The sequence below is a fragment of the Mobula birostris genome, chromosome 7, assembly GCF_030028105.1.
Source record: "Mobula birostris isolate sMobBir1 chromosome 7, sMobBir1.hap1, whole genome shotgun sequence".
In the NCBI taxonomy this organism is placed as follows: domain Eukaryota; kingdom Metazoa; phylum Chordata; class Chondrichthyes; order Myliobatiformes; family Myliobatidae; genus Mobula; species Mobula birostris.
Genome location: NC_092376.1, coordinates 159,680,356 through 159,704,166, shown reverse-complemented (window position 1 = coordinate 159,704,166; position 23,811 = coordinate 159,680,356). Strand labels below are relative to the sequence as shown.

The 23,811-nt window shown below is 39.3% G+C and overlaps 1 protein-coding gene across 3 annotated transcripts in view; it reads right to left on the bottom strand.

Moving 5' to 3' along the window:
• Positions 1 to 23,811, bottom strand: part of LOC140200536 (rho GTPase-activating protein 7) — a 201,612-nt gene that overhangs the window by 8,022 nt on the left and 169,779 nt on the right. For all 3 annotated transcript variants that reach the window (XM_072264013.1, XM_072264014.1, XM_072264015.1), the window contains 11 exons: positions 22,529 to 22,600; positions 21,766 to 21,847; positions 14,486 to 14,549; positions 12,333 to 13,711; positions 9,410 to 9,580; positions 8,519 to 8,678; positions 6,698 to 6,896; positions 4,824 to 5,037; positions 2,364 to 2,478; positions 1,612 to 1,821; positions 419 to 636 (listed from right to left, as the gene is read on the bottom strand). In XM_072264013.1, the coding sequence (XP_072120114.1) occupies positions 419 to 636; positions 1,612 to 1,821; positions 2,364 to 2,478; positions 4,824 to 5,037; positions 6,698 to 6,896; positions 8,519 to 8,678; positions 9,410 to 9,580; positions 12,333 to 13,711; positions 14,486 to 14,549; positions 21,766 to 21,847; positions 22,529 to 22,600 (2,884 nt within the window). The remainder of the gene's footprint in view (positions 1 to 418; positions 637 to 1,611; positions 1,822 to 2,363; positions 2,479 to 4,823; positions 5,038 to 6,697; positions 6,897 to 8,518; positions 8,679 to 9,409; positions 9,581 to 12,332; positions 13,712 to 14,485; positions 14,550 to 21,765; positions 21,848 to 22,528; positions 22,601 to 23,811) is intronic.

Here is a 23,811-nt window from a genome sequence, read left to right as displayed (position 1 = left end):
CCACACCTCCAATCTCATCTCATTGATTGGAGCACCTGACTCCAAATAGCTTTTGTAGAAGGTATTACCCCAGAGGTTCACATACTTTTTTGAACCTAGTCTGTGATTGTTTAAATTGTGTTCTCAGTATGAACGAGAAGTACCATTGTTTGTGTGTTATTAGCTTAGGCAGATTGTGTGTGTCTACTATTGTGACTTAGACATTTATGATTAATTAATGCAGAAAACAGGTAATTGTAATGGGTTCACAAACTTTTTCTTGCATCTGTACCTACAGTAATTAACAACTAATCAATCAAATAAGATTTTACAATCCCACTGCCTGGAGTTAAGCTAATGGTAGTTTAGAATTCCAAATAGTGAATTTCCTATGAGGAAATTGCTGAAGTATGCCGACATGTTTCAAAACTTTGCTTACCTCAAAACCACATGATCTCTGTCTGGGTGTGGGAAGGTACTACTGATGGTGTAATGATATATTTCAGTCTCATCGTCCAGCATCTTAACGACCTTTGACTGGAAGAGGTCTTTCTCCCAAAGATGATGCGCCCTTAGCAAATGTTTCAGGATCTCCTCTGGTGGCTTTTCCACTTCAGTAGACACTTTCCACAAGCGCAAAGGATGATTATCATCTACCTGAAAACAGAAGTACATCTCTGAATTGGATGTCTATCAATATCAAAGAGAATTATTAAGGCACAAATGGTTATATGCCTCTCTGTTTCTGCTTGTGGGACAACAGTTTTTATTTCAGTTTTCAATCTTCTCTCCACATCTGAGGTGTATCCATTACAAGATTTTGGATTTTTAAAATCAGCATTTGATATCATAAGTAAACTTACACGCAAGAGTATACATATTTGTGAAAACTCTGAATAAATATGATTATTCAGGGTCTCTTCTCACCTCTTAACCTTTCAGCTCCTCCGTACCTTTTCTGATATCCAGTCTTTCTAACATTTAATACTCTCATAAATGGATTGTTTTCCAACCTCTATCATTATCAACAATTTTATCTCCATCTCTGCCTTGGCTTAAAGCAAACTGTTTGCAGCCTTGGACTTCACTTTGGCTGTGCTTTCAACTCTAATTTGAGTCCAGTCAAAGGCTACCTCATCTCCATTTCTAAAAAGATGAATTAAGCCCTTGTCATATTTGGTCTTAAAATTATGTAAGTATTTCATATTCCCCCGCTATCTCCCATACTATAAGCTTTACCTTGTGGAATCTCTGCTGCCTCTAACCCGGCGTTGTCACTCTGTCATCTCTGTCTGACGATCTGCTGTATGTTATGTCTTTTCCTTCAACACCTCAAACTTCACCAACTGATATTTGAAATTCTTCATGGTTGTGCTATACTCTATCATTGTCCTTTCACTTTGACATTGTGCATGCTTCCACTACAGCTGAAGCTTGGCAACTGATTCGTTAGCCACACATTTTAGCGCTCCTCCCAAAGATACACCACTGCTTCTAAATGCCCTTCTAAAACACACCATTTTGCTTAAACATTTGGTGATCTCACCAGATTAGCCTTTTTTTTTGCTGATGCCGATTTTCAAAAATGCAGCTTTCTAGTACTTACGTAAAAGAACAATTGCCATTGCCTACCTTCTTACATGCGATTTCTACATGTTCCAAGCTGCAGCAACTGGTCCAACCTTTAAATTTCTCCTTTGCCTCCTTCAGCAGGTTCTGCAAGGAGATCTGTAGTGCAGTCTTGATGCCAAAATACCATTCGGAATCACTTAAAACATCAGTACAATCCATTTGGAATTGGTGATTGATGGGTGAGTTTTGCCCTGCCCATTGCTCAGGAACCTGAAAGACAGAAAATTAGCTTCAACATTACCTCATTTCCTGAAGGGCAAATTACTAGAAAGGAGCTTAAGGGGGAAGAAAAAGGTCAGTGAGGTAGGGAAAAAAATGCAATTTAATCAAGTAATCCTGAAGTTTCCTAGCAAGATGTGCATTGAGAGGTTGCTGTTCAAATGTTCCAAATCTGGTTCACCTACTGCCTCGTAGGGATCCAGGGAAAAAACTTACAATAACATGCAGGGCTTAACGGATATTACTGCAGGTTAATTAACTATTGTACATGCATTCAAAATAAGAGGAAAAAAGTTAATGAGTAATTAGATAGGAAGCTTGAAAGAGCATTTCCCAGTAAAAAAAAAGTTTTTTTTTGATATTGGCTAAAGCTTTACCAAGTGACAAGCTAAATATTTTCTTGCAAGAATCAGTTCCATTATTTTGAAACTGAATATCAAAATCATGTTTTATCAAATAAAATTATTCAAGTGTAAGCACTGAAAATGAATTTTGTAACAAGCATTAATAAGTAAAATGGTTGCAAATATTACCAGAAAAAGATTTGCACACTCTGCAATCATGTGTGCCAATCCTTGTGTGGCTGCAAGATTTTCACTTAGATCCCTCTGGTCAGGTTTCCCCAGGCTATATTTCCTCTGGCTTACCCTAGACAGATGAGAAAATAAAATTAAATGTCTAAATTCCTATCCGGTTAGCTGGCATTATTCACTGAGCAGAAGGCAAATGTAACATTTATTCCAGTGAAACTATCTGGCAGCATTCCTCTACTCTAATACAGAACCGTAACTATCAGGAGACGATAAGCAGCTAGTCTGCAGCCAGGGTTTCCGACGACTTTGAAGTTTTAGAGCCAAGCTAGATAAATGAAAGAGTAGCTTTATCTGCAATTATAAGTTCAAAGCTGTTCCTCTCCACGGGAGATAACCTAACATTCCCCCCCATGGGTGACTGCATTTAGTATACTTTAGAGACTGGGACAGAACCAGTCCTGTTGTGTCAGAACATGAACCATGAGTCCACTATACGATCTAGCTGGTTTCTTTAATCACAGATCGGTTGTATAATGAACACACTAGTAGGTATAAAATGACTTAATTGGGAGATAGGCACTACAAGACTACAACCAATGCTGTCCCAAAGAAATCCTCCAATTTCATTGGAAAAGCAAATTAACAAAGTCAGTGCTTTTCATAAACCAGTATTCACATTACTGAGCCCCTAACTAGTCAGCTCTAATGGGCAGGCCACATACATGAGTTCCTATGTCCAAGACCAGTCGCTTGATTCAGGCTGTAGCAGGCATACAGAAGAAATGATTCAAGGTGGAATATTCACACTAAATAATGGGGACCATACTCAAACTTTTTTTCTTTCCCCAACTGATTAAATTCAACCTAGAATGGTAGCTCTATTCTTTTTTTTCCTACACATATTGTCTGACTTACTGAGTGTTTCCAGCATTTTCTATTTCAGACAGAAGAGGATTCTTACCTATCCCAAGGGGGTTGGAGGACTGTGTACAGTACGTATGTGGGTCGATAGGAAGGGGAAAAAGGCTTGTTTTACTGAAACAACACACACACACACACACACACACACACACACACACACACACACACACACACACACAAAATACTGGTGACACACAGCAGGCCAGGCAGCATCTATAGGAAGAAGTACAGTTGACGTTTCAGGACGAAGGGTCTCAACCCGAAACGTCGACTGTACCTCTTCCTAGAGATGCTGCCTGGCCTGCAGCGTTCCACCAGCATTTTGTGTGTGTTGCTTGAATTTCCAGCATCTGCAGATTTTCTCGTGTTTGTGTTGTTTTATTGATTTTTGTTCTGTTATTGTTGGTAATTGTGTTCTGCTGAACATGGGGGGCAGTGGGGGGGCATGCTATGTTTGCACTAGAATCTGTGGCAACACTTGCCAGATGCCCATCATCGTTAGGTCGTATTGGTTGCTAGTGCAAACAATGCATTTTATTATATGTTTTGATGTACATTTTATAAATAAATGATTCTGAATCTAATTGTTCATTGAAGATGACAGAGAACCTAAAATCCTTTCATTGAGAACACATGAAAGCTCAACAAACAACATTTTCTTCTACCTCCCACACGACACCCACCGATCCCAACAAGGACTTCTTACTCTACATGGCGCAGAAGCTGTGAATTCTATATAAGCCCCATTAACCAGGTCATGGTCCACAGAAGTAGCGGAATAGCTATTAGTTCTTGATCCCCAGAAACCTTAAGGTTAGAGGAGTTAGCAAAATCTTGGAAATAACATAATATGGTTAAACTGAATGCTGATCTCTAATTACAGATTCCTTCATTCTAGCATCCTGTTCACTCACACACACACACGTTTATTCCATAACAAATATGAAAAGTGGCTATACAGCAAAACAATGTTGTATCTTTAGAAGCTGTGTAAGCAACCATCTAACATCTAGCAGGCAATTTTCATCAAAGTTGCTGGTGAACGCAGCAGGCCAAGCAGCATCTGTAGGAAGAGGTGCAGTCGACGTTTCAGGCCGAGACCCTTCATCAGTCCTGACGAAGGGTCTCGGCCTGAAACGTCGACTGCACCTCTTCCTACAGATGCTGCTTGGCCTGCTGCGTTCACCAGCAACTTTGATGTGTGTTGCTTGAATTTCCAGCATCTGCAGAATTCCTGTTGTTAGCAGGCAATTTTGTCTGTTTTCTCCTCCTCAATTGTTTGCACAACACATTTGCCACTGACACCAACCACTTAGTTCATCAAGACCTCCAAAAATCATGGGAGTTAATCATCAGTAATCTAATTGGCCACTGAGAGCTACATATTGTAGGGCTTAGAGTGGACACGTGTAGTTTGCTACCCTGCAACTCAGCTTCCCCATGTACCCAGGTGAAGGAACTACCACATGCCCACATCTCTCACATATTACGTGTTCTCTCGGGTTCAATTAGCCAGTTCAGGGGAATCCTAAAACCCACCTTGAGGTAGTGCTTTCCCTTCTCAGGGTGTTGAGGTGAAAGAGGGATGGAGCCAGACAAACAGCAAGGTTGGTAGGCGTCATTTGGTTCTCACTGACACAGGCTACAACGTCGCAGAGGAAGAAGAGAAGAGTCTGCAGAGCTTCACGGTTTTCATCTGGGAGCAGCAGGATAGCTGACTGAACAGCAGGTAATTGCTTGTCTGTCGGCAGATCTGTCGGAAAAAGGGAGAGAAGCAGGTCAAGGTAGGGCTGATGTGCAGGAACAATAAATCAACATTTCATGCTGTCAGGAAAATCATATTACAAAGTCATGGGTAAATAATGATAATAGGATTTATAGAACCTATTGTACACAACAGGGTGAGTTTCCACCGTCATAAAAATCCTGTTTCCAGAAAAATGGATAAGGAATTGAAGTGAAAGCTCTAAGTAACATTAAAGCAGATGCATTCACTCTCTACTCTTCTGAGCACAAGTCATTTGATTTTGTCTTAGAAAAAAAAACTGTACATTTTCCTTCCACCTCAATTCTTGACAGAACAGCCCATGGAAAAGGATGATCTTGTCAATTAAAACAAAACCTTTAAAGCATACTGTGAGAGGTTTAGCTTCAATATGGAAATGTGTTAGTGTTTTAAGAAGGGATAGTATAGAACTAGCTTATTAAGTACAACAGGAGGAACTCAGCAGGCCAGGCAGCATCTATGGAGGGGAGTGAACAGTTGACCTTTCAGGACTGGAAAGGAAGGGGACAGAAGCCAGAACAAGGTGAGTGGAGGAGAAGGAGTGCAAGCTGGCCGCCTTAATGAGTCTGCTCTGAAATGAGGCACAGGAAAAACATTGCACCTTCCATCAAAATGACTAGTTCAGAGCTAAATAGCATTGAAAGAGGTTAGCTTTATTTGTCACAAGTACTTCAAAACACAGTGAAATGCATCTTTTGTGCCAGATCAAATCAGTGAAGATTGTGTAGCGGCAGTGTGCAAATGTCGCCATATTTCTGTTCCCCGACATGCCCACAAATTACTAACCCTAACCATATAGCTTTGGAATGTGGGAGGAAACTGGAGCACCTAAAGGAAACTCCCGTGGTCTCAGCGAGAACACACAAACTCCTTACTGACAGTGACAGGAACTGAACCTCAATCAGCGATCACTGGTGCTGGAAAGCAATTGCGCTAACCACTGCAGTATCTTGGGAGCCAAAGCATTAATGACATGGAGAAAAGATGTTCCATTGTAGATGGACAGGTCAGTTGTGGTAGAAGAACAAGATCAAGGAGCTGAGTGTTCCTATGTCAGTTTTTAACATTACTCCTACGACAACCCAAAATGTTGTAGAAGTGAAGATCAAGAATCTGTCTTTCCATCCTCAATGTCATAAGAGCCAATTAGCCATCACTGTAACATTTAAGACTATTGAATGGTTCCCATTTACAATAATATGGACTCTTACCTCACAATCTTCCTTTTTATGACCTGGCATCTCATTATCTACCTGCACTGCACTCTATTTCTGTTACACTTTATTGTTTCACTTTGTACTACCTCAGTGCACTGTGTAATGAATTGCTTGTATGCCAGACAAGCCTTTCACTGTACATCAATACATGTGACAATAGTAAACCAATTCCAATCCCAAGTACCAAAACAAGTTGCATTTAAGTATAGCAGGCTTCATACAAATATGAAATACTATCAATAGTTAAACACTTAGGGATCTTGCTCAAGAAGAGCATGCGACTTTTAATGGAAGAATTCCATTAGTGTCACTTAAAATGCATAACATATAGCTCCAAGAATCACTTTAAAAATCCATTGCTAACGGATGACAATAAGGAACAATCATTTCATAGCTCGCATTATACTTACATTGATAAATATGAAGGAATGACTCAGACAGCTTTGTAGTAAATAAGGGTTCGGGTAGATCACGGAAGTACTGTTTCACCATGTCAGCAACATCAAATGCAGATTGGCCGTCGTAGCTGACACCATCTGGAGAGTTCTCATTCATCTCTCGTAATGCCTGGATCCTGGATTTCACTCCAGACTTCCTAAATAATCCAACCTAATACGTGATAAATAAGATTCAAAAATATAAATAACCAACTTGATTATTAGAAGAAAATCCATTTTTTCAGCAAATCCACAATCGCCTTATCTTCTGGAAATGACATAATACCAAAGTCAACTCCCCAAATATTGGGAACCTGACACTACACAAACCTTTACATGAACTCTCGAGAATTAGAACACTACAAGTAAGGTGACGTATTGTATAAAATATATAAACATTGTGATAATACACATGGGGGATAAGGTGTTTATATTTTAATTCCAAGAGTTGCAAAGCAAGCAATTGCTTCACTATTGGCAATTTTACACCAGCACTTAAAATTGAAGGCAAAATAGAGGGTTAATGGCACAATTCTTAGCAGTGTGGAGGAACAGTGGGATCCAGGGATCCAAGGATCCAAGTCCATATATCCCTTAAAGTTGCTGCTCAAGTTGAAAGGGTGGTTAAGGAGGTGAATGGTGTGCTGGCCTTTATTAGTCCAAGGATTGAGTTCAAAAACCACAAGGTAATGCGACAGCTCTATAAAACTCTGGTTAGACCATACTTGGAATATTGTGTCTACTTCTGATCCCCTCATTATAGGAAGGATGTGGAAGCTTTAGAGAGGGTGCGGAGGAGATTTACCAGGATGCTGCCTGGATTGGAGAGAAGGTCTCATAAGGATAGAATGATTGAGCTAGGGTTTATATCTCTGGAAAGAGGGAGAATGCAAGCTGATGATATATTTTATCGATTTGATTCCTGTTGCTGTCTGTAAGGTGTTTAAGATGATAAGAGGCATAGATAGAATGGATAGCCTGTGCCTTTTTCCTCAGGGCGGAAACAGCTAATACTAAGATGACTGGATATAGTATTAAGGTGATTGAAGGAAAGTATGGGTGGGGAGGGGCGGTGATAGAGGTAGATATTTTACACAGAGGATGAGCAGTGCATGGAACGCACTGCTGGAGTGTTGGTAGAGGCAGATACATAGGGACATTCTCAGGAGGTTCTGCAGGTGTTGGAAATCCAGACTGACTAACACACAGACACACACACACAATTCTGGAGGTACTCAACAGGTCAGGTAGCATCTATAGAGAGGAATAAAGAATCGATGTTTTGGGCTGAAACCTTGCATCAGGACCCTGAAAGATTTTAGACCAAAACATTGACTCTTTATGAATGCTCCCTGGCCTTCACAATGCCTCCAGCATTTTGTGTGCAGGTTACTCTTAGACAGTCACATTGGGAGGGAAGTGTTAGACTGGGTTTGGCACAACATCGTAGGCCAAGGGCCTGTACTGTGCTGTTCTATATTCCCTGTTGTATCACAAAGGACTGAACACCTTCCATTTCAGATTATACATTGATTCAGGCCTGGGAAGGTATTATTTTATATTCACAAGTTATTTGAGAAACAAAATTGGCTAGAGAATGGCCACATTACCCATTTCACACAGAGCAACTAACAATTCAGGAATACGTTACAAAGGTATAACTTAAGGCTAGGTTGAAAACGCACCTGGCCCAGGCTATATGTGACCAAGACGTCCCTGATAAGCACATTGAGTTACAAAATGTACCCTCTAAAGAGTAAGCATCCAAAAATGTTTGAAAAGAACTGCACCAACCTGGTCCAGGCACTGGCTCCGCAGAAAGTACATGGCCTGCAGTATGCCTTTGGGTAGAGGATGCCCTGTACGCTGCACGTTCAGTAGCAATGGAACTCCAAACACCACTCGATCTTTAAAATCAGGAGCCTTTATCTTCCTGATGAATTTTGGAACAGTCCTACGGTTTAAACAAGACAACAGTTAAGCTGAATCTGAATATCACACTTTACTCTTTCTAGTTTAAAGAGAGCACTGGGCATAATATTTTAAAATATTGAACTATTAATATTTCATTTTAGTGAATAGAGCACAAAGTAAGGAATGCTCCTTTGTAATAGTTTATTCAAGGTGCATTGACAACACTATTAGGAAATTTAGGAGGCATTAGTTACTCTTCAGAAGAATCCACAGATTGCAGAAGAGCCATAGATTTGTCAAGTGCTTAAATACAAAAACAAAAATGGTACTAACATTCAGTAATTGGAAATTATGAAGTCTATGATGATGTGTTTTGCTGTCATAAGATATTTGAAAAACATTTTTGCAATTATATACAACTTAGAAAGGATAATCTATAAATACATGAATTAAAATACAATTGTATAACATAATTAATATTTGAAATATTTTAATGCTACAAAATAAGCATGGGAGAGGTCACATCATTGGCTCTGACCTACAAAATATTTTAACATATACATTAAAACAGCTTGTTGCTTGCTTTGTAATCTCTTTAAATGCTTTTGGGTTGAATTTTGAGGCTGAAAAGTGATACATGTCAAAGATTTAGAAACAGAATTAACTTAACTAAGGGCTGCAAAATATATCAACAACATTTCAGTTGCATTGTTGAAAATAATAGTTTATTGACTAAAGCTAAAATTTACATATTATATATGTATGGCCTACCAGTTCCAGCCTTGCTTGCTGGAGGGGGAGTATTTGTCCATCAGTGCCGTGAGCTTCAGAAGGGCTAGCTTCTGTAACAGGTTGAGCTGGGCAGCAGACTGGCTGTCAATTTGCAGATGGAGATTCTGACAGTTGAAGTTCTGCTCACTGGGCCAACATGGTCTTTCTCGCCTGCAATGCAAACATTTCATCAGCCTAGCAAAAACACTTCCACTACTAGATGTAGGAATTATTATATACTGTATTTCTCTTGCTTAAAAGGCAATTGGTCAAAAATAAATTCAATACGTAGTTTCTACTTTATGATGTATAATGAACTGGTCAGATTGCAGCACACATTTCCACTAATATATACCATCATAGGTGCAAAATCTATTAATCAATGCTATCTAATTGTATAATGAGAAACAATTAGATAGAAGAATAAAAATATAATAAATTTGAGAGATAACCCATGCTGCATAATTTGAGTAGAAGGCAGGATCAGAAATATATACATTTTAATAAGAGTATTTGTTTTGCCATACATGAACAACCCAATTTGAAACTGACTTCAAGTAGTATTAAAGTAATTACTCGTCTCATTGATGAATAATAGTATTAGTAAATTAAATAACAATAAAATTGCCCACAGTGTGCAGATCAGGTCAAGTGTGCAAGTGGAATTAAACTGCATCAGAAGCATAGAACTCAAAGAACATCTCGCCAAAATTCTCAGATATACTGCAAGACTCAGATTTTGACAAACGTTTAATAATGGACTTTCTCATATCAAGAAAAAAATGGGTTATTAATCTCAAAGTGAATCATTGAATTTAGATAGTCCTGGTTTAAATTATTAATGTATAACAAATTATAATCACTTTACCAAATCAGAAGGCAGTCATTACTGTGTGTAAAAATAATTTTCTTAGAACAATAAAAAATTAAGTAATCTTCCTTCATATAGAAACCGACAAAAAGAGACATCTATTGCTCTAAACTTCTAATTTGCAAGGCCAATGTTCTGCGTTTAGGTTTTATGCTTAAGATGGAGAACGTGTTTCAGGAGGACTAAATCAAATGAACCAGAAATGCAATTGACTGAAGACTTTCTAATGCTTATAGTTCAGCTGCTGCTTTAAACTAACCTGAACATACACAGCTCGAGTATTCTTTTTGGTTTGAAACTTTCTTGTCTCCAACCCATAACCTTCCAAGACAGGTTATAAACTTCCAAGACCAAATCTCTAATTTGTTTTTTTAAAATTTTCTCCAGATTATAAGCAGCTCACGTCTAGAATCCATCAGCTACTATAGCCCCAAGATCTGGAATTCCCCCACAAAACAGCTGCTCTTCACAACATTCTTTCAAATCCCCCCCCCATCTCTCTCTCTCTCTCTGATCAAGTCGATGTCCTCTGCCCAAACATATCTATGCATGTCAAGGTATCACAATTTTAATCAGAATACTTTTCTGATATTTTGCCTTGTATGAAAAGTTCTATAGAGATGCATGCTGCTGCAGCACCAGTCATTGAAATCCATCACCTCAAGTCTATATATTTTAACCTTAAAATATTTTGCTCATCTCTACTCACAAGGCTGCCATTTCCTCAGCTCCCATTTGCTCATTTTTGAACAATTTTAGTAGACAACTTTCAAACTCTCACCTTTGTCCATGACTCTTCTTGGTGTTGTCCACTTTGTTTGTGCATCATCTGTTATCCATATTACCTTATTTCTACCATTTGCCAAGGATTTCAGGACCAATCTAACGTATCAATGGCAATGGAGTTGCTACCCCAGTAGTTGCAATCTCTTCCTGATATCTAACCATGCTACTTATCTGTCCATCCTCAAACATTGCCTTATTTAGATTACCTCCAACTATGCCATTGACAGTCATATTTAAATCAGCTACTAAGTCACAGACACGACTTTATAGGTGCAAATTGTTACCACCTTTCGTATTCTGTTCTTGGAATGTGCAAACAAGCCAGTTATCATTTAGTAAATCCTTCTCAAATAGGATTAATGAAACTCTTCAATTTAAGCTGGAAAGCAAGCACAAAGCTAAGGACCATATTCTAGCATCGAGTCCTCTCCCTGCCCAAATCTAACACTGGGTATAATAGTTCGGAGTGAATCTGTTTTTAAAAGACTTTAATTATCATGGAGTGTCTGAGTCACAAGTGGGAGGAAAATCAGAAAGCTGACAACAGATTTCTTCACACACCTCCAGATTGGTCAACTCTGCATTATAGGTGGCATAATTAATCTCCAGGCATTATCAATAGGCACATTGCTTCTTTAGAGGAGGTCAGGATTAAACAACTTAAAATTTTAAAGATGTCCTTTGGCAAGTAATTGGCTCATTTTTAGATCCTTTTTTTGGCAAACATTTCTGTGTGAATCTCCAAGAAAACACGTTGTGCAAATTCTCTGATCACTAAAGCTCACCATGAGGTATAAATTATCCTGTTTACAATTTAAGAGTGTCCACATCATTATCCTGGGAGCTTACAACCAGATTGCACTATACCTTTTGCTAAACTATGCTACTCTCTCTAACAGAGTGATGATGCATCAGAATATTCCTTCTGAGTTTCATTTGAAGAATACAAATGGTAAATACAAAACCACAAGTCATTGTATATTTTTAATTATAGGCAGACAGCACTAGTTTCAGTTTAGTTATACATTTATATATGTGAAATGGTGCAAATCCATATTAAATATGGATTTAATATCCATATATTAAAAATAGATTTTAAAAACAGAAAAAATACACAAAAAAGATTTTTCTTTTTAAAAAAATTACACTTATTCCAGATTAACAATATTAGTATTTAGCTGTTGTGCAAATAGCAGAAAAGACTTCTGGATATCCAAGCAATTTCCTGAAGCAGATAATTCAACAATTAATAATCAAAGCTGATACCTGTTAGCATGCTTTAAAGATGAACCAACTCCTGAGTCTCTCTCAAAATGGACATCTGATGCATCTAATTCAACAGACTTTTCAGCCATGTTAGCTGGCAACTCCTCATTAACCCTCCCAAGGTGTTTCTCTATCTCCAAATGGATGTCCTTTGGAGAAGATGGGTAAGATGTAGAGTCATTTGCAGAATCTGATTCCCCTTCATCAGAAAATTTTTCTGTCCACTTGCCCACAAGCCTTTGGATGCCATTCACGTGCTCCATGATATCATCCATTTCTGCAAACACATCGTCATCACCTACATCTGCTATTACACCATTGTTCAGGTGAACATGGACTCCTGGGACATTATCATAAATGCTTACTCGATTATCCAAATGTTGGGGGTTCTGTCCACTGTCCAACTCCTTTGAACTGCTCCTCCTGCTGTCCCTCCCAAATCTGCTCTTTCGGTAGCCGTGGAAACTGCCAGTCCTCCAATTTACTGATGTGTTGTCTGTTGCTGCTATCATGCCATGTTGAAGTGCTTTGGGAAATGTTCCTGGTTTGTGACCATGTGGAACATGAAAAATTAAATGATCATTTTGACCTCTCTCATTTGCATTGCTTTTTTGGGTCCTACAAGGTGGCAAAGCCAAATTAAAATTTTCCACATACATTCCACCTTCTTTTCTATAGATCTGGCTTCGTGTTCTAAGGACAGGGCTGGGCGTGCTTACAGTACTACTGTTTTCCGACTGACTGCTACTGCTACAAGTTCGGGATGAGCACGACAGGTTCTGACTCTGAAATTGCTCATCAAGTTCTGCAACATTGACACAATTGAGATTTCTCAATTTTTCTTCATCAAATCCCTCCCGAAGCACAGGGGCACTGATAAACGGCCTAAGCTTTGGATGGCCACTCTTCTTCTGACTTGAACTTCTCAGTCGAAGCTTCTCCATTTTCCTAAATAAACCTCTCCCCTTTGTCTTTGAGCATTTTCCATAACTGCTAAATCCAAAGACCTCATTAGGGGATGGTGGGCTACTGAAGGAAGAGTGTGCAGAAGGCATTTTTATAGAGGAACACCTTGAGGAACGTTGACTTGTCTCAAAGTCTGTGGCATGGATTTCAGCGTTTTTCGGCAAACTGATATTATCACTACCGCCACTGCTGCTGCTGGTGCTGTGAACTGATGATACCTCGTGTTTCTCACCCAGGTCTGGGAACATGATATCGTCACTGTCAAGGCTCTTCAAGCAAGGGCTCCCAGGCAAGGAGATACTTTCTGAATGAGGAGATTCTAATGTTTCAACACGAGACCATCGCTGGTTGTCCCTTTGAAAAGTCCATTTGTTGCTGATAGCACAGGGTTCATCATCTTCTGATTCATCACTCTGAAGGGGGGGGATAAACAGAAGAATTCATTGAGCAAAGATTGAAACAAAGGAAGCATGAATTTATGGTATTTTGTTTATTTATTATCAATCATTTTCAATGTCAATAACACCCGAACCAACATGGAGCAAAGCAAACTCATGCAAATTCAAAACCAGCTCGACAGAGAATTCCCACCATGACCAAAAAGTAATCAATAAGTGGAATTTATAGTGAACTGTTTGTGTGTAGAATTTCGGCAACATTCACAACAAGGATGGAGAAAGTGGGAAAACTAGTTACAGCTGAATAAAAAGGTTTCAGATTTTCCAGCTGTACACTAAGCAAAGGGAATCTTACCATCTATTTATCATTTCACATGTCAATAAAATAACAGCACATCAATCTTTTCTTTACAGCTCTACTTTATTATCCTACAATTTGTAAGTCACATAATTAATCTGACATCATGCCCTTGCACATAATTTTAATACGAGGATAAATTACATTGGACAAGCATGTTCACCATCACTTAAAATACTGTATGTTCCCTCCCTGTCATACTTCGTACCCCGTTGGGAAGGAGAATCTTCTGACAAATCGTAAATAAAATTATATTCTTTCTAAAACTTGACTACTTCCCTCTGAAATTTTCCCTTACTGAGATTTTGAATTTCACCCAGACTTGTGGGACAGTCCCGAATCAGCGAAATGTGTTGTTGAGCCTCATGGCATCTCAATTAGTAAAATGCATTGCTTAAATTTCAAAGTAAGTGTAAGAAGCTTGAACTTACCTTTCTTCTATCTTTACTAATTTCCAATTTCATCATTGCACATTTGTTCAGTGTTTTCAATCGCCTGAAAGATGTAAATGGCTTAGTGAGAAAGAATATTATATTGCAATGATTAAGAGCTAAATTATTCATATTCATAATGAACTATTTAGTTAGCCTACACACAAGCAGGGACCAAATGGAAACACCAATGCCCTTGAAACTAAAAGCCCCGTCCAAGATGGGTAAAGCCCTCCCCAGCAATAAGCAAATCTACATGGAGCACAGTGGCAGGAAAGCAGCATCCATCATTAAGGAACTCAACCATTCAGGCCATGCTCCTCTCTCAATGCTGCCATCAGAAAGGAGGTAAAAGTGCCTTCAGCACCCACACCACCAAGTTCGGGAATCACTCATCCATCAGGCTCTTGAACCAGAGGGGATAACTTCACTGGCCCCCATCACTGAACTGTTCCTGCAACATATCGACACTTTCAAGGACTCTACAACTCATTTTCATGATACTTATTGCTCATTTACATTTTGCATTTGCAGTTTGTCTTTTGCACTTTGATAGCTGTTCGTCCTCTTGGTTGTGGTCTCTCATTGATCCTACTGTGTTTCTTGTACTTACAGAAAATGTGCGCAATAAAATGAATCTCAGGGATATATAAAAACTTTGATAATAAATCTACTTGAACTTTGGAAACATTGACGAAGAAACTCGTCACCCTTCTTTAAATTAGAAAACTTATTCCTTCATTCCCAATATTTTCTTAAATGCTTCCACAAGTTTTATCTTCATATTTAACGACTTGAAATGCCTGATTTATTTTAAGTGAACACAAAAACCTGCACCAATATCAACCTTTCACACAAAAGACACTAAGATTTTTCACAGGTGAATTATTTCCTGCATCACTGCTAAAAGTTCTGGCAAGCAAATTTGTGTTCAACATGGCCATAATATAGGCCATTTAGGCATTCACACTTCCCACACCCACCAACATAATCATGAATATCTTTGTTAATCCAAAATGTTAGTTTCATGTTTAAAATTTAATGATTAATCTAATCTAATCCTGGTTGAGGATGATTTTGTGTTTGATACCGGAAGAATATCCCATTTGTTTATAAGGCTGATCTTTGGCACCTTTTCCATCTACCTCAGCAGACAGATGGAGCCTCGGTTTCCAGCTTGATCAAAAGATAGTAGTAGCATTCCACCTGTACGGTAGAACATGTTACCTCAAGTCCAAGCAGAAGTTTGAATTGAGAGTTAAAAAATAACTGACACAGAGCCATTGAGAGAAGAGTTAGGTATTAACAGAATTTTATTTTAAAACAGTTATGATTCAAACAAAAATCTGTGGCTGAAGCTTAAGGTTTATTACAACAATCCCGCCCCCACAACAGGACAGAAGCTCAGCGGGCAATAGTAATGACAATAGCCTGAATGTAAATAACATCCTCAACATAACAAAAGTGTGTCAAGAGTTTAGGACATAAACATACAACATAACAACACAAGAACAGATCCTCCAGCCTACACTGTCTGTGATTAATACGATGCCAAATTAAACCAAGTCTCTTCTGCCTACAGATGGTCCATGTCCCTGCATTTCAATGTTTCTGAAGGTCTCTTACATACTATCATATCTCTTCCCACCATTATCCCTTGCAGCCTGTTCTAGATACCTACTACTTTGTGTAAAAAGAAAGGTTATCTCAAATCTGTTAAATATCCCCCCTCTTCTTAAATGCAAGTCCTCTTTTATTTGACATTTGTACCCTGGGAAAGATGTCTACTCTATCAATGTCTCTCACAAATTCTATAAACGATCTGGCCTCAGACATAAACTATTCTATAAACTATTCGGCCCTATGCTTCAGAGAAAATAACTCAAGTTTGTCCAACCTCTCTTTACAGCTCACACTGTCTAATTCAGGCAGCATTGAGGTAAACCCTTCTCTACCCTTTTCAAGGCTTCCATATTTTTATTATATAAAAGGGTAACCACAACTGGACATAATATTCCAAGTGCAGACTAATTGTGGCTGCAGTATAACTTGCTGACTCACACTCCATGAATGCAAGCATGCCATTTGCCTTTATTTATTTCTGCAATGTCTTTCAGGGAGCTATGAACTTGGACTCCAAGGTCCCTTTAGACATTAATGTCATTAACAATTCTTCCACTAATTGCAAACTTTCCTCTTACACTTGACCTTCCAAAGTGAAGCACTTGGCCCAATTCAACTCCAAATGCTATTCTTTTCACCCATATCTATAGGTGACCAACATCCCGCTGTATCCTTTGAAAACCTTCCTCAGTCTCCGCACTGTGTTGTCTGCAAACATATCAACCAACCCATCCACATTTTCAAAGTCATTAATATACATCACAAATTGGTGATCCCTGAGAAACACTCATAGCTGCAGCTATCCAGCCAGAGCAACACCCTCCTACCACTACACTCCATTTTTGGTGATGCCAATACTGAATCCAACTACCAAATCGCTGTGGTATCTTAACCTTCCGTAACAACCTACCATGGTGAACTTAGTAAAGTCTGTGTTGACAAAATGCACTACTCTATCCTCAATCATCTTAGTCACCTCTTTAAATAAATCAATCAAGTTGGCAAGGCATGATGTGCTTTGCATAACGCCACCCTGACTGTCTTTAATCAGGTCATGTTTTACCAAGTGCACATAAATCCTATCCCTATGAATCCACTCCAATAGCTTCCCTACTATTGATACCAGCCTCACCGGCTTCTGACTTCCTGGATTTTCCCATTATCCTTTTTGAAAAAGGCGCAACAACGTCTATTTTCCAATCCTCCAGGACCTCTCCTGTTGCAAACATGAAGCATGGACAAAAACATCTCTAAGCATTGGCAATGTATCCTTTTGCCTCTTTCAATAAGGTGGAATATACCAAAATAAACTGCAATAAAAAGAGGAGAAAATGCTGGAAAAAACACCGATGAAACTTTATCAACTTTAAACACCAGTTCTGCATCTCTCTCCAAAGATTTTGCCTGACACCCAAGATATTCAGCATTTTGTTTCAGATTTCTAGGAGTTGCAGACATTTTAGTTTTCAAAATAGGCAAACTAGGTGAGCAATCTTAGCAAATCAAAATTATTGTTAATGCATCATATAATGACTGTGTTATCTTCTCACGATAAGAGGTTGATAGCGTGTCAACGGGGCATTTATAGAACAAATACATACAGAAGAAAATAGGAGGAGTCGGCCACCAGGCTCCTCAACACTCCCACACTATTCAGTATGATTATATCTGGTCTCAACTCCAAGCAGAACTGAAAAATGTAGAACTTAGAATAATTATGCAATTGTTTACTTAGCAATGTTCATTCAGCTATGTGTGCAGTAAAATAATATTTAAATATCATGTTTAAAGTTAGTCCTGATCTCCAATGACAACAGAAGTCTGCTATTTCCTGTAATTAACCAGAATTTGGCCATTACATCCCAGTTCCTGTTGGAACCCTCAACTGCGAATTTAACAGTGTTAGGGACCCTGGAATCCAAACTCTTACACACAGTTAGCACAAAGTCATTGAAGCAAACAACACAGCTAAGCACAGCCTCAATTTCAACTTTTCTTTAGTCTGAGCGATTAGAAATTGGTTCATATTTCTGATGTAATATGAAGTAATTTGAAGTAACATTGGCATCTTGAGCTTTGGATTAACCATGAGTAATCTGATGAAATCAAGAAAACAATTCTAATGAGGGAGACACCTAGACGTCCATGAATCTTTGCTATTATGGAAGGCTCCAGCTTCAATAAGGTTGAGCAATTACTGGCAAATATTTAAAACGTTCAACGTTAAACATATTGAGTGTTATTAATGATATATTAGGACAAAGCTCTCAGCCAAACTCAAACAATCACTTCACCATTTTGAAAGGTAACAGGGATGTTATGCCTGATGTCCTAGCCATTCATGATCTCCTGGTCAACCTCACTAAAACTAAAGATTAATTTGGTCTTTTCCAACAGAATAATTTGATTATTCCAATTACAAACGACGGTCTCGGCCCAAAATGTCGACTGTACTCTTTTCCATAGATGCTGCCTGGCCTGCCGAGTTTCTCCAACGTTTTGTGTGTGTTAAACTTGATTATTCCATTCCTGTTCTTAGGAGCTTGCTATATGTGCTAGTGTGCTTCTCCAACATTACAATAGTGAGCAGCCTTCAATGACACCAACTGCTAAATCAAGTCACACCAGTACACAAGTCGTTTTTCCCGTTTTAGCATTCTAATTAAACCAAAGAGGTGATTCCTTGAAAAGTCGCCAACATCTTTTCACAACTGTTGTCTGCCAGATAACCAAGTGCCGTTCATTTTGCAAATTGCACAGTAACCAGTGTGGGAAAACCCAAATTGCTTGGATTGAAAAGCTTGCAAAGCAAGAATTTAAAGTCATTGCTTTCAGCAACTATAGGAGGCTTTCCTTGTTCATGCTATGGTTTGTTGAGTTATGTGCAAAGGAGGAATCATATAGATTGGTCTCTGACAGACTAATGGATGATCATATGAGAATGTGATACCAGGTTCTGTCATGCACTTTCAAACACAATACCCATACTCAAGTCTGGCAACAAGTAGGACCAAATCCAACACCACATCTTAGGAATAGGCTGAACACTGGGAGAGGTTCCTGAAAGGGAGCACAACACTGGGAAGCAGGCCCAACACTGAGAAAGGTAGATACAGAGAAATGTACCCAACATTAGGGAAAGAAATCAGTTTTAAAATTGGTGTTGTCCAAAATGCTGTATGTTAAACAAGGCTCCATTTGTAAACAGGCCAACAGTTTGGGAGATGATATACACACAGGTATGCTGGAAATCTGAAGATACACAAAACTGGAGTTTGTTCTATGAAAGACCCCTCAGGAAATGGATGACAAATTCCTGAATCCATTTCATTTAGGGTTATGATAGACCATTACGCACTTAACTCACAGCTGGATACGCTTCTTTAAGAGATACATCAGCATTCTAACTAATTTGTTTATACAAGTTGTTTCTGGAATTTATAGGTTCTAATAGCATTCAAAGACTTTAAAAGTAGAGTCCAACTGAAATGTCTTAGCATTAATTGAATAATATTTCATCTTGAGCATGTGTGGGAAAATTCTTTGAATTTCTTTTTTTGTAATTGAAAGATCAACTTGCGTCAAATGGAAGGCTGGGAGCCACAGGGAAAGGCAGCATAGCCTGCCTGATTTTTGTTGCAACTACGCACTTCTCATGAGCCTTTCTGGACAGTGACCAGCAGGGTGAACTCTAGAACATGTACCCTAGTAGTAAAACACATTCACTTCAAGGTTCTAGTCTGAGAATTCTGAACAAATATAGATGGGAAAGGAGACTTCCTAGATATTCTTGGTTTATGATACCAGCTATTCTCAATAGTTTCAAAATGTTTATTTCTTTTTAAAACAGTGATGCAGTACTGTCATGTCAATCATATGACTGCATTCTGTGCGTATATACACATAGATGCCACAGGCGAGAAAGCTCACCAATGCCTCTACTTCCTCAGGAAACGAGAGAAATTTGGTATGCCCTATTGACCTTTAGGAATTTTTAATCAATGCACTGTAGAAATCATCCATATCTGGATGCACAACTGCTCTGCACGTGACCAGAAAAAAAAAACTGCAGAGTCGTGGACACAGCACGGAAACCAGCCTCCCCTCTATGGACTCTGCCTTCACTTCTTGCTACCTCAGTAAATCAGCCAGCCATCTTTTGACTCCTACCACCCTGGGCATTCTTTCTCCTCCCCTCTTCCATCAAGCAAAAGGCACAAAAGCATGAAAGTATGTACTACCATGCTGAAGGACATTTGCCACCCTGCTATTATAAGACGATTAAATGCTTCCCTAATATGATAAAGGAACCATGACTAGAACTTACACATTATTGTTTACCCATACTGCACTTCCTCTACAGCTGAGGTACTGCATTGTTGTTTTACCTTGTTTCATCTCAATGCATTGTGTAATTACTTCACCTGTATGAACAGTATGCAGGACAAGTCCCCCCCCCCCCCCCCCCACTGTATCTCAGTACATCTGACAATAACAAAACAATTCTAACTGCTATGGGGCAGATAACTCTTTCAAAAGACTAACACTGCCACAACAAACTCTTTCTACGGTGCAAAATTCATTAAACAAGACTGATGCAGGGCAACAACGCACGTTGAGCAATAAAAGCACAGAATGTTACTCAGAGGCAGATGGCCTTTTGTTACTTGGAGAATGAAACTGAATGTGCATTTTAAAGTGTGGACCATAATTGAGAGAAAATTCGTCTTGTACCATGTTGGAGGAGAAGATGGCAGTGTGATGGCAGCGTGCACGGCCTCTCCGGTGATGAATATCTGTAATCTGTCAAGTAGGGGACCGTGCACAATTCTAATTTGATGGAGACAGACGTGAGAGTGCGGAGGAACATCTGGAGAAACTTCTGAAATGTCCCCTTCGCTGCCGCTGCTACTGTGTGGTAACCGGAATCTCCGGAGCAGAAAGGCCCGAATCCTCAGCTTTGCTTGCTTCAGCGGTCGGGGCAAGGTCGAAGGCGCTCGGCAGAGGATGGCACTCGGGAGGCTGTATTGGAGGGGCTGGTCGGAGGCTCGAAGTTTTCAGATGGATGGACTCAGTGTCGGCTGTGGTCGGCTGCTTCCAAGGCATCGACAAGTTTATGGTGCCTGGAGGTTTATGGCAGGGAGTTTCTCCCTTTTGCCGCCTGCTATCGGAGACTCGGGAGTCGATCGACATGGGGACTTTGAGACTTTTTTGTTACTGTGCCCATGGTTTGTTCTTCATCAAATTATGGTATTGCTTTGCACTGCTGTAACTATATGTTATAATTATGTGGTTCCATCAGTGTTAGTCTTTGGTTGGTCCTGTTTTCTGTGATATCACTCTGGAGAAACATTGTATCATTTCTTAATGCATGTATGCATTTCTAAATGACAATAAAAGAGGACTGAGTGTTCTCATAATCTAAATATTGTACCAGATTCTCTCCCAAAGGATAATCACCATTCTTGGTATATTGATTCCATCATTTCTAAATCTATAGCTTAATTTTCATTACATTCAACACCTCCTCTTTGGGTATTCTGAGTTCATGTGTCATTGTGCAGGAAGAAATTAAAATATCCATAGAAAAATAATGTGATTAAATCTACTACATTAAAGCTATGGGTCCAAAGCAATGCATCCAATCAAGGCCTTACCTGCAAAGAGACTCTGTGGCATCCCTGTCTAAAAATTCATGATCATTTTTCACCACTTCAATATCAACAGGAAACTGAGATGCTGCGAAGAATGAAATGTGAGTGAATGACTAAATTATGCAAAACTTCTAGTACTGAACAACGATGAGCTGCACAATTAAAATTGTGGAATTTCGTTCTCGAGACTTCTGTCCTACAAAAGAGTCAGTGCTGAGCTTGTGATAAAGATGCGCAAGCCTGCGTAAATTTATCCCTTATGCCCGATCTCAAGTGGAGAAGAGCATACCAGCTATGCTTAATTCAAAATGGGGATGGGGGTGAAATGGTACCACAGCAACTAGCATAATGCTTTAAAGCATCCGTGATCTAGGTTCAATTCCCACCGTGCTAAGGAGTTTGTATGTTTGCCCCATGACTACATGGGCTTCCTTCAGGAGCTCTGGTTTCCTCCAAAGATGTACGTGCTAGGGTTAGTAAGATGTGGGCATTCTATGTTGGAGCCAGAAGCATAGCAACATTTGTGGCCTGCTTCCAGTGCATCCTCAGACTGTATTTGTCGACACAAATTAACACACTTCAAGTATATTATGACGTTTTGATGCACAGTACATGAGTCATGTAAAGCTAATCTTCATCTTTCTTTAATCTCTACTCTCATCAGCACTGCTGTCAATCTTTTGTTTTTCTTGTGAGTCAATTGAGAGGTCTCAGAATCTGCTGAAAGACTCTTAAAGGGCAAGCAGCTTAACGCATCACGGCTTACCTTCAAACAACTGGGAATACTGTGGAAATCCGGCAGCTCTGAGCCAGTCACAGGCGTCTTTTGCTTCAATCTCTGATAGGCAAAGGAAAGAGGATGTCAATGTTTGTTTCACATGGTGCTGCAGTGTATAATGATTTAAAAAAAACTAATCTAACACAAGCCTAGATTTTAGCTCCAATCCACATTCGGGTAATCTGGGCAAGATGTTTAATCAGAGTTGATCAATAAACAATTCTAAGCAAGGAAAGCCGCCTTGATAAAGGGAATGTAGCAGGATTTATTTCACAATGCAGAATCAAAGTGGCGGCATCGATTAATGACCTAGTGGAAGGAAGTAAATGCAAACTTTTCAGGCTTACCAATGAGGTGGAAATAGTTGAAAGGGCATGCTGTAATGAGGACACTCTAATTCTGTGATGGGATGTCGGTACATTGAGTGACTGGGTGAAAACTGGGCAAATAGAATTAATGTAAGCAAGTACTTTAGTAAGAAGAATCGAAAGGTGGATTATTTAAATGGAGATTTTGTGAATGACTCAAGTTCAGAAGAAACTGAGTGTTTAGTTCTTGAAATACAAAGAGTTAGCAGGTCGAACAAGCAGTTAAGGGTTGAAGGCAGAAGAAAGGGGCTGAGAGGCATAATAAATCAGTCATGATTGAATGGCAGAGCAGATTTTATGGGCTGAATGGCGTCATTCTGCTCCTATGCCTTATAGTTAAGGGGGCAAATGGCATATTGGCCTTTGTTGTAAAAGGCTTGAAGTTTAAGAAAAGGGATTTTTTTTTACAGTTGTACAGGGTGTTGGTGAGATCACACCTGGAATACAACGTGCAGCTTTGGACTTCTTACCTAAAAGACACGTAGTTGTATTGGAAGCAGTCCAAAGGAGATTTACCAGACTAATTCCTGGGATGAGAGCATTGCCTATCAAGAAAGGTTCATGAATTTCTGTCTGCATTCCACAAATCTGTCTGTTCTCAGTCTCATCCACTGTCAGAAAGGCAGGTGAAATGCAATCTAGAGGAATAGCACCTCATATTCCATATGAGAAATCTACAAACCAAAAGGTTCTCCAGTTTCAGGTAACCTGCTACCTTCTGGCCATCTCTTTCTCCTGATCAGTCCAGGTCCTCTTACACAAACCTAATCTCACTTCCCTATCATCCGGTTGCTTTCTGCTCCATCCGCCTGTCCTCCCACGAAGTCCCTACCCCCACTGCTCCCATCAGCCCACCTCACTTCTCTTGCTCCCATTCTCCATTTCCCTTTCTTAGCCGATTCC